Genomic DNA, 11,733 nt, shown 5'->3' with positions numbered 1-11,733 from the left:
AGGGCTTTGTGATGGCCACTCCAATACCTTGACTTTGTTGTCCTTAAGCCATTTTGCCACAACTTTGGAAGTATGCTTGGGGTCATTGTCCATTTGGAAGACCCATTTGCGACCAAGCTTTAACTTCCTGACTGATGTCTTGAGATGCTGCTTCAATATATACACATAATTTTCTGTCCTCATGATGCCATCTATTTTGTGAAGTGCACCAGTCCCTCCTGCAGCAAAGCACCCCCACAACATGATGCTGCCACCCCCGTGCTTCACGGTTGGGATGGTGTTCTTCAGCGTGCAAGCCTCCCCCTTTTCCCTACAAACATAATGATGGTCATTATGGCCACAGTTCTATTTTTGTTTCATCAGACCAGAGGACAATTCTGCAAAAAGTACAATCTTTGTTCTCATGTGCAGTTGCAACCCGTAGTCTGGCTTTTTTATGGCAGTTTTGGAACAGTGGCTTCTTTCAGGTTATGTTGATATAGGACTCGTTTTACTGTGGATATAGATACTTTTGTACCGGTTTCCTCCAGCATCTTCACAAGGTTCTTTGCTGTTGTTCTGGGATTGATTTGCACTTTTCGCACCAAAGAATGTTAATCTCTAGGAGACAGAACACGTCACCTTCCTGAGCGGTATGACGGCTGCGTGGTCCCATGGTGTTTATACTTGCGTACTATTGTTTGTACAGATGAATGTGGTACCTTCAGGCGTATGGAAATTGCTCTCAGGGATGAACCAGACTTGTGGAGGTCTACAATTGTTTTTCTGAGGTCTTGGCTGATTGATTTTGATTTTCCCATAATGTCAAGCAAAGAGGCACTGAGTTTGAAAGTAAGCCTTGAAATACATCCACAGGTACACCTCCAATTGACTCAAATTATGTCAATTAGCCTATCAGAAGCTTCTAAAGCCATGACATAATTTTCTGAAATGTTCCACGCTGTTTAAAGGCACAGTCAACTTAGTGTATGTACATTTTTGACACACTGTAATTGTGATACAGTGAATTATAAGTGAAATAATATGTCTGTAAACAATTGTTGGAAAAATGACTTGTGTCATGCACAAAGTAGATGTCCTAACCGACTTACCAAAACTATAGTTTATTAACAAGACATTTGTGGAGTGGTTGAAAAATGAGTTTTAATGACTCCAATCTAAGTGTATGTAAACTTCCGACTTCAACTGTAGCTGCGCCCCAGATGAGGAAGTAAACGGGCCGGCAATTGCACTGGGGAATGTTTCCTCTGATGACTTCAAAAATATTCTGTTTGTGGCAGAATTAGCCTGTCTCATGTTTGTCTTGTAAACAATGCACCCCAGAGATGAACTGTTTATTTTTTACATTAATTTCAAATAAATGTCCTCTTTTTTCCAGCTTTAGACTGATTTATTTGTCAACAATAAAACAAAACAGTTTTCATTCTTATTAAACTAATAACACTGTAAGTTATGTTTGAGAGGTATAAGGTGAGGGAGCCGAAGCCTTGAGTATAAATCCCTGATGGGATCCCATGTGACACCAGTTAATGAGTTAAACCCATGTTGACAGGCAGGCCTACGTGTCATCATTGTCATGTTAATCTGACCTGCCATTTTCAATTACAGTTGCATCTGAAACGTCATGTCCCATCCGCATGGCAATGTGCAGTGTCAGTGCAACTCTCAGAACAGTGTCCAGTCTAAAACCTATACGGCTGCAGAGCCAATCCAACATAACTACATGAGAATGCGAACAGAGCCGAAGGAACATCTCTGCATCTCCGGTGCTTAAGGTTTTTTATAATACTACAATAATAGAGATGAACTGCACAATTAATATAAAACTTTCAAATGTGTCTAGTTGCACCCAGTTCTGCATTACTGAACCATGTCGAGATATAAGATCAGTGCTGAAACTCATGTCCCAACTGATCTGTTGAGGCTGTTACCAGGCTTCATATTTGCATGGTAGACTTGGATATGAATGACAAGAACAAGGATGCTGCATTTGCCTTTTAAATATCCCAGTAATAATAACGGACACCAAAACAGGTTGGACCGGTGATTGATAACAGATAGCGAGTGTAAGACAGTAACACGTTTACAGTGAGAAAAAAAAGCCCTAGTGACCCGGTGAGAGCTTTGCAGCCAACGACACTAAGGCGTAAGCACTAGTAGGTCTACCTACTCTCCCTTCAGGGAGTGTCAGATAGCTTCCCTACAGCTCAGCAGGGGAAACCCTAACCCATGGTCGATAGGACAATTGACAGCCTTGATCCTTCTTCCATGTCTTCTTCCTATTCAACCGGTCATCAACGGTCTTACCTTTTGAGTCCTGATTGACATAGTAGCTCTTCCTCTTCAGCCATTACAACAACGGTTTGTTGAAGTCTGCAGTTGTCTCGGATTATGAAAGGAGGAAGCAACGTGGAGTGAAACTGACCATTTCTGTAAAACAGACCTGTTTTATAACCTGTTCCTCTGTCATGTAACGAAGGAAGTGTTATGCCTCGAAGTGATCTATTATAACATTTGTTGACAGATGTGCTTTGCAGGTGACTTGACGTATATAACATGAAGAGACAAAGCACACGCATTATCAATATGTAATTGGTTAGCAATCAGCTGAGTGCAACACATATGGACATATTCCAAAGCTGCCTCTCCAATAGCACTACTTGGCCGTTACCAAGGTTTGTTTTTGGACCCGGTGGATTTCTCAGAAAAATGCTTTCTGATACACTGTCTGCACACAAAATGAGTCCATATTGAGTGTTCAGGTGGTGTTACCAAATAGGCAGGTTTCCCAGCCTGCTAAATTTAAACCTTTCTCCTCGCCTACTGGAGGTAATGGTGTTTGGACTGAGGAAGGCGAGAACCCGCAGGTACAGCAGAACACATCCCTACACCACCGGCCTTTCCATCATGCGACCGCTACAGAATGAACAGTCCCTATAGAAAGTGTAAGCATGGGCACGGGGATTTAAGTCTCTCATTCTGCTCCACAAGCAGAATACGATCTAATACCCAGCCTGATCTCATCAAACCAGCGATAGCTAGGACGGCCCAGAGCTAAGCAGGCTGCAGCCGATGTGCCCCAAACACTGTTTTCTCAGTGGGTAAGCCACTGTACTGTGAGCAAGGATGGATCCAACATACACTACATAAAACTGAATGCTGCAGGTGGAATTTGAACATATAGCCTACTGAAGCACTCAGTTCTTTGAGTCATAGGAAATTGCTTCAATTCAGTCTACTCCAATCTGTACCTTTGAACAGTGTTTTGGATCTGCTGCTAACAAGGGGCATATTATACAGGACAACATTACAGAACTCATTTACAGAAATATATTCTGCAGGACATGATTGCTGATTCTCTGTCTTGCATCAAATTCTGTCTGCTCCAGCCTAGTCTAAACGTCCCCTCCTGCTTTAGAAGCCGCAGGAATGCAGTCAACCCAGAGAGACCAGAGCTGTGTGTGCTGGGGTTGTTGCCCGCCAAGCCAGGTCTCAGTAGCAGGAATTGATTGTTTTAGTGGCCGGTGGGTGGGTTCTATTACGTTTAATTTCAAACAAAAACAATATTGACTGGTGCCTCATCCCTGTGCCCCCTCGACATCGACCCAACCTCTTGCCCAGAGCCTATAGCTAAATGTAAACTGAAAACCTTCACACAGAGATAGGAACGAGTCTTCGATTCCATTCTTTTGTTTTATTTTTCTGGTTTCCTCACAGAGAAAACATTAGACACTTGTATTTAAGCACCATATGAAAACAGTAAATGTCATGATCATGTATCAAGAGTGAATTCTGGAATATTCTGCGAGAATTGTTCACACTGAACCTTATGTACTGAAAATTGAGAATGAGTCAAACAATACACGAGCACCATGACACCCCTGCGTCACATTCATTATTGCAGTCCAAATTGCAGAATAGAGGCTATGATAAAGCATGCTTTCAGGGTTTATTTTTGTAACTTTTATTTTTCTAGGAAACACATTAGCACAATCAAATACTTCAAAAATATTTATTAAAATAAGATTCACGTGGATCCAATGAAAACCCCTGGCCGAACATCTAATATGCTCTTGGAAATGTAATTCCTTATTATAGTAGTAGCTAGATGTTAGATACAGCCTGTCTGTCAAACCAAGGTCTAGTTCTGCGGTGTGAGCAGCGACTTGCTCAAGGGCATTTTCTATTGAAGGAAAAGACAGTGATGAAGTATTGATGTTTCGCAGAACAGTGATGCGTAGTGGGAGGAACATCCAGGATTAAGAAACGACAAAAATCTTATTTTTAACCTCTTAGCAGGAGGCAGAGCGAGACAGTGTGAGAGAAATCAACGCCAGATTTGAAGCCTGTATATTGCTTGTGCTTTATAAAAAATAAATCAGGAGTGAAAATAAATAAATAATAATTCTCCCTTCTCAGTGTTGGGGAAGCTACACTGAAAATAGTTTACCAAGTTACCAATTACTTTGCACTGAAAGAAAGTAAGCTACACTTACTTATAGCTTACTTAAAGTTATTTTGAAAAATGTGTTCACTACATCCAGACTACTACGTGCAAAATTCTTATATCTAAATCTGAAATGTCAGACTACAAATTGCAAGTCAGATCACCTTGGAGTCAAATATTCATAATTTATCCCTATTAAAACACCGAAACACTTTCAAGTGACAATTAAGTAAGTCTGAAAAATAAGTTGCAAACTTTACAAAAAAAAATTAAATGGAGTAGTTCACTACACGGCAAAAAAGTAATTAACTACTGAAAACACTACCAAGACTTGGATTTAGTTCCAACTACCTCCAAGCTACTGAAAAATGTAGTTAAATGACTAGTTGCACTACATGTAGTTCCCGACACCCCAGCACTGCCCCTTCTTATGATTACAGTACAAAAAAATAAAATCTAGAATATGAACAAAAACATAAATCAGAACAAAAAGTGGACACCGTGTCAGATGCTCATTTCTCAGACATGAGGCAGAGTATGTAAAGCAACAACAAAGAGCTTGAAACGAGAAGCAAAAAAAAAAGGTGAGTGCCAACTGCAATCCCTACTGGGTTTCGTTCAGAAGGGTTTGAAACCCTGTTTACCTGAGCTGGTCTGCAGGCAGGGTATACCACCTCGGCTTGAAAACATTTGCACCCGTTTCAGAGATTATGAACATGACCCAGGTCTGAAATCAACCCTTAGCTCCAACTCCTAAGCCCTTTTTGATGAACAACTGTAGCGCTAAAGGAACTGGAAGGGTGTAGTAATATGGGAGACATTCCACCTAGCTTCCTGAGGATTAGATGACTGACTTGGCTCTATAAGCATATTGCTCAACAGCAATCCTTCCAGAAGTACGGGGGCCGTCAAGCCGTGTCTAGTGGTTGGGGCTAAAGATTGACTTCGGACTGGGTGATAGTCTGACTGCCACTACATGGCAGGTGCACTGCTCTCTATCCCCAAACCAGATCTGGGATTTGCAGTCCTACTACACATTGTAGCTGTAGTCCGTCAGGTAGTTCTTTAGCCTGTTGGGTAAAGGCAGCTCCTGCACCTGCCTGGTGGCGTTGTTGATGGCGATCCGGGACAGGTGCTGTAGAGAGGGCGTGGCAGTGTACACAGGCTTAGTCAGTAGCAGTTGAACTGTCCCGTTGGGTGGGGCCAGGGACTTCGACGCCCCTGACGACGCCCCTTTACTGGTAGTCCTGGACAGCTGCACGTAGTGTTCCACCAGGTGCACCACACTGTCAAACTGCTTGAGCTTGGGCTTGATCAGCACCACCGAGTCCAGTTTAAACTTTCCCTCCTTGTACTCGATACGCAAGTTGGTTGGGCCGGCGGAGGTCATGGCAGAGATGGTGAACAGGTAGTCCCTCTGGGAGCTGTCTCGCACCAGGAAGGTGCCCTCTGATGCATCCTGGAGAATCTCTTTGGCTTCGTTGGCGGTCAGGCTGCCCCAGTACCAGCCTGTTAGGAGAGAGAAACACACGCATGCATTAGCACATGGAGACAGGACAACATTGGGTTATTCAAAGAAAACAAGATCGCTTTATGAGAAAAGACGGTAATCCAAATCAAAATCTCATGCACGAGCGCACACAGTCAGAAATTATGAACATGAAACTAAACCTGAATTTAAGCCTTAACCCTAAAAAAGACCTTCATACTGACCACAGGAATTTTAAAACAAATTCCACTTGGTCTTAGAGAGTGGGTTAACATGTTAAATTCTCACAATTTTTATAGTGCTTTTGCAGTGAAATGTATGAGAGGAATCTCTGCAGTTAGTGTACACTGCAGCAGCGACTGTCTACCTCCACCCCCCCCCCCCCTCTCACTGACCCCCTCAACCAAAAAACTAAGTTTGACTGGATTTGTGTAAGTTAGATATTTTCCAGTACTTTTGTACACTTTTTAGCCAGTAGTTCTGAAAGTAGCACTCACAAGCTGGTACCCTTTAGTGCAGGGTTCCTCAACTGGCAGCCCACAGGTGGTTTTATTTGGTCCCCCAAGTAATTAATTAAATATGTCTCCCTCTCACGCTGCATTCGGAAAGTATTCAGACCCTGTCCCTTTTTCCACATTCTGCTACGTTACAGCCTTATTCTAAAAAGGATTAAATAGAAATCTCAACTCTACACACAATACCCCATAATGACAAAGCGAAAACAGGTTTAGACATTTTTTCAAATGTATTACAAATAAAACAGAAATACCTCATTTACATAAGTATTCAGACCCTTTGCTACAAGACTCAAAATTGAGCTCAGATGCATCCTGATTCCATTGATCATCCTTGATTGGACATGATTTGGAAAGGCACCACCTGTCGATATAAAAAGGTCCCCAGTTCACAGTGCATGTCAGAGCAAAAACCAAGCCATGAGGTCAAAGGAATTGTCCGTAGAGCGCCGAAACAGGATTGTGTTGAGGCACAGATCTGTGGGAAGGGTACCAAAATATACCTGCAGCATTGAAGGTTCCCAAGAACAGTGACCTCAATCATTCTTAAATTGAAGAAGTTTAGGAAGAGTCTTGGTGGTTCCAGAGCTGTCCGCCCAGCCAAACTGAGCAATCGGGGAGAAGGGCGTTGGTCATTGAGGTGACCAAGAACCTGATGGTCACATTGACAGAGCTCTAGAGTTCCTCTGTTGATATGGGAGAACCTTCTAGAAGGACAATCATCTCTGCAACACTACACCAATCAGGCCTTTATGGTGGAGTGGCCAGACAGAAGCCACGCCTCAGGAAAAGGCACGACAGCCCGCTTGGAGTTTGCCAAAAGGCACTTAAAGGACTCTCAAACCATGAGAAACAAGATTCTCTGGTCTGATGAAACCAAGATTGAACTCTTTGACCTGAATGCAAAGTGTCACGTCTGGAGGAAACCTGGCACCATCCCTACAGTGAAGCATGGTGGTGGCAGCATAATGCTGTGGGGATATTTATGAGCAGCAGGGACTGGGAGACTAGTCAGGATCGAGGCAAAGATGAACGTTCGCAAAGTACAGAGAGATCGTTGATGAAAACCTGCTCCAGAGCACTCAGGACCTCAGACTGGGGCGACGGTTCACCTTCAACAGGACAACGACCCTAAGCACACAACCATGACAACACAGGAGTGGCTTCAGGACAAGTCTCTGAATGTCCTTGAGCGACCCAGCCAGAGTACGAATTTGAATCCGATTGAACATCTCTGGAGAGAACTCAAAATAGCTGTGCTGCGTTGGATGGGGAGCAACCTGACAGAGCTTGAGAGGATATGCAGAGAAGAATGGGAGAAACTCCCCAAATACAGGTGTGCCAAGCTTGTAGCGTCATAGCCAAGAAGACTTGAGGCTGTAATCGCTGCCAAAGGTGCTTTAACAAAATATTGCATAAAGGGTCTGATTACTTATGCAAATGTAATGGCTACGTCCCTGCCCATTCATGCGAAATCCATTGATTAGGGCCTAATGAATGTATTTCAATGGACTGATTTCCTTAACTGTAACTCAGCATAATGTTGAAATTGTTGCATTTATATTTTGGGTTCAGTATATATATATATATAATATTTTTAATAGAATATATGTTGGACATAAAAGACTAAAAACAGGAAATCAGCTTTAAGTGATTTATTCCCACATATAATAATGAAACATGATCACGATTACAAATGTAAGCAAGGTTTGAAATGATTATGTTTTAGTCAAATATTATCTGTTTGGGCTTCTTGAGGTCAATTTGCAGTAAACTAATATGCAATTATGTTCCGGCCCCCGACCATCCGCTCAGCTTGCAGCTGAATCTAGTTGATGATCCCTGCTTTAGTGTGTCTACTTTACTGTATTTATACTTGAGATATCGCTTTTCAACAGTAAAGGTTGGCACAGCTTCCCCACATAGTTGTGAGTTATGAGCTTTGCTTAGAAACAATGTGCTTTTCTGGGAAATTATAAAGATTTGTTTTTTTTTACTTCATATTCATCATCTCCAACACCACCCCAACATCAACATGTGAAAATTGCACATCTATGTTTTGTAGTAAATAAAGATAAGTGTTTCCAATGACATCACCAATTTATTAGTAGGCATTGCTTACTAATTGGTTGATGTCATTGGAAACACTTATCTCCCATCCTCATTTTCACATATGTTGATCATGTTGCTGGAGATGATGAATATGAAGTATAAAAAATTTATTTCCCTTTAATGATAATACATGCCTCTTATTAAAATACATTAAAGATGCTTGATCTTTGAATAACCCACAAATGTTTACCTAATAAAATGACCACCTCCATTTTAAGATCACAACATTGGACAAGCTCTTCATGATCCCCTCTCCACAGCATTCCAATAATGGCAATCCTATATCTAAATTCACTCTAACAGCATTTGAAGTGAAACATACATTTCATTAGAACAGTAAATTAACACAAGTCTTGTGAAACAGGTACATCAATGCCGAACATGTGAATGAAGGCACATTGTATTCATTCATAGACATGTTCTGAACATGTTTTCAATTGAATGCGTCTAATTGTAAAAAAATAAAAGTTGTCCTCAAACAAACTCACAATAACAAAATCTTCCTTATACATTCTGCGACTTAAAAACAGAAACTCATGCATGAATTACTACGAAATTCAAGAGACCAAACCCGTTACTGTTCACGATAAATATGGGTGAAAGGCATTCATTGAACGATGAAATACCAAGTGTGCTTTGTTTAGTTGTCATTTTCAACCATGCATAAAGAGTACAGACAGTGCGTACTGAGCATTTAGATAAGGTTACTTTCAAACTAGTTTACTTACAATCACTCGTTTTTTTTCAGGGTCATAGAGATACATGGTCTTGTTTTGATTTTGTATTGCAAAACAATATTTAGAAAGTTAGGCTATATCGTTTATTTGTAATTCAGAAATGCTTTGACATTATATGTCATGCTCGTATGTATATAACAGTACTGGGTACTGGTAAAACTACTAGAACGCTGAAAATAGGAACATTAATAAGTAATCATGTCGAAATGTTTGTGTAGAGGTAATCTAAAGCTATAAAATGAGGACATGTACCCACCTGTATTTTTAAGGTCTCTCATGGCTTGACCGATGCGAGTCTCATCGGAGTCTACAACTCGCGACTCCGTATCCGTTCTCTCATTTTCGATGGTCTCGGTGGATTCGGGTGAGTGGCAGGTCATTGGGGAACCACCCGAAATTGCCCAGCCGTAGGCCAAAAGACATCCGACAAATGCAAAAATATTCCCCAAAAGACAGGCAGTTGCCCCACAGTCACAAAACCAGTTTCTTCTGCAGGTTTCTTCTCGAATTTTATGAATGAATCGTCCTGTAAATCAATAAATAAGATACACACGTAAATGAATGCAGTTTAACCACGGGCATTCGTGCTAGATACCAGCTAACGTTACATTGTGGCATATCTGTTATGTGCTTGAGTCCAGCCACCCGAGTCATAGACTGTTCGCTCTGCTACCGCACCGCAAGCGGTAGCGATGCACCATCAGGACCCTGAAGAGCTTCTACCCCCCCAAGCCATAAACCTGCTAAATAGTTAACCGGACTATCTGCATTGACCCACCTTTGCACTAACTCTTCCGACTCATCACATACACTGCTGCTAACTGTTGCCTAGTCATTTTACCCCTACCCTTAAGTAGCCTACACACCTACCGCAATTACCTCGTACCCCCTGCTCATCAACTCGGTACTGGTACCCCTGTAACATGGAAATATACCCGTGTGAGAACCCGAACCCTATAAAGGCGTGTAGTAATTTAATTTCTCGCTGATATTAAATACGTTTCCAAAATCGTACCGCAAGTGATGCGTTTTAACGTTCAGCACGAGCGTCGGGGTTCTAACTCCCCTGCCAGAAGATACTTCAATAGCTGCTAAAGGTAGTTGATGTATATGAATGGGGTTACTTTTGCGCAATCTTAAAAAAACTAAAAAACATGGCAAGTAAGGGGGCACGAAACAAGGTCAACACTGAAAAGCCTAATTAATTCGCTTGATAAATATTCAATAAAACAATACCATTTCACTTAAATGCTCGAGGTATTACAATTGCTGCTTGGAGATGAAAGATTAGGAAATGTGTTTTGTCTGCATTCAAATATGAATTAAAAAACAGATTAAGGCACGATCTGCGAAATCGACTACTTCTCGGAAATTGCAATTTAAACTCACTATACGCAGGGCGGGGGATACTGAAAACAGATAAAATCACCATTCTCAGCCTTGTTCGGTGTTTGCAACTTGTCTATTGTAGCTATGTTTGATTATTTTGTGTAGGCTACATTAAAGCCTACATTGAGGTCGTGTACATTTGCAACGTTTTTAAATAACCGCTGTTCCAAAGCCAATAAAGCACGTGCCATCGACTATTGCGTATGTTCACAACACATTTTTAACATTACAGTTTAGCTGTCTAATGCTGACTAGGTAGTTTACAAAGTAAATATACTATGAACAGATATGAATGAAAAATCACCTAACTATTTGCGAGTGGATCCAGCACCAAACGACTCAACCGATGGCCATTGAAATACACACTTCTCCCTAGAGAAAAAGGGACTAAGATTAATAAACGAAGCACAAAACCGCTCGTTAACTATACACTTCCAGGGAACGGCTAGCTAGTTTAGCCATGTCGATCACATTGAAAGATGACATTACATAGCTAGAGTTTTCCATGTGGTATTATTTATCTTCTTGCGGGCTAATCAATCGGTTGTCATTTTGGCGAGATGGCAAACAAACTAAGAACATTTTCCAACCCGTGGTGCAAAACAGGCGATGACAACGTCTCGCGACCGAGGCAAGTCGACTCCGCACGACTCGCTTGCTGCTGGTAATGTTAAGGTTTAAAATGCCATGCAGAAAGTCACCAAACCACTCTTGTCTCGTTTTTGGTACAGATCCCAATGACAGTCTTTTCCGCGGCGTTGAATCCCCTTCCTTCGTTATGTGTTTTGAATAACCAAATCCCCAATAAGCCCACAGCTATACACAAAAGACCGATTTCCAAGAACTTTCCAGGAATCACGTCACGTGGTGTAGAGCGCAACCATTTTTAAGGTAGTGCCAAGCCAGCTGCACCTCATGAATATATTTGCGTGCTCATAATATATATGCGTGTGCGTGTGATAGAGAATGGAAGAAAGAAAATCCTTTCGAAGAAACCTGCATTTTCATAGAACCGTGAAGTGTCTAGTTCCCTGCGCTGCTAAA

At 41.6% G+C, this 11,733-nt stretch overlaps 1 protein-coding gene across 10 annotated transcripts; it reads right to left on the bottom strand.

Annotated features, from left to right (window-relative positions):
* Positions 1 to 3,674: 3,674 nt before the first annotated feature.
* On the bottom strand, positions 3,675 to 11,580 carry LOC106609294 (suppressor of cytokine signaling 2). Of its 10 annotated transcripts, XM_045722010.1 has the most exons (5): positions 11,179 to 11,568; positions 10,999 to 11,061; positions 10,171 to 10,216; positions 9,557 to 9,826; positions 3,675 to 5,956 (listed from the first exon to the last, which is right to left on the bottom strand). In XM_045722010.1, exons 4-5 carry the CDS (start codon positions 9,678 to 9,680, stop codon positions 5,478 to 5,480), a joined length of 603 nt encoding a protein of 200 aa, XP_045577966.1. In that variant the 5' UTR covers positions 9,681 to 9,826; positions 10,171 to 10,216; positions 10,999 to 11,061; positions 11,179 to 11,568; the 3' UTR covers positions 3,675 to 5,477. The 10 variants fall into 10 exon arrangements, with proteins under 10 accessions (XP_045577966.1, XP_014063416.1, XP_014063417.1 ...); XM_014207941.2 differs by lacking the exon at positions 10,171 to 10,216 and having other exon boundaries at positions 10,994 to 11,061; XM_014207942.2 differs by lacking the exon at positions 10,171 to 10,216.
* Positions 11,581 to 11,733: the final 153 nt, after the last annotated feature.

The sequence above is a fragment of the Salmo salar genome, chromosome ssa07, assembly GCF_905237065.1.
Source record: "Salmo salar chromosome ssa07, Ssal_v3.1, whole genome shotgun sequence".
Classification (NCBI taxonomy): domain Eukaryota; kingdom Metazoa; phylum Chordata; class Actinopteri; order Salmoniformes; family Salmonidae; genus Salmo; species Salmo salar.
This window is presented reverse-complemented; position numbering and strand designations above follow the sequence as displayed.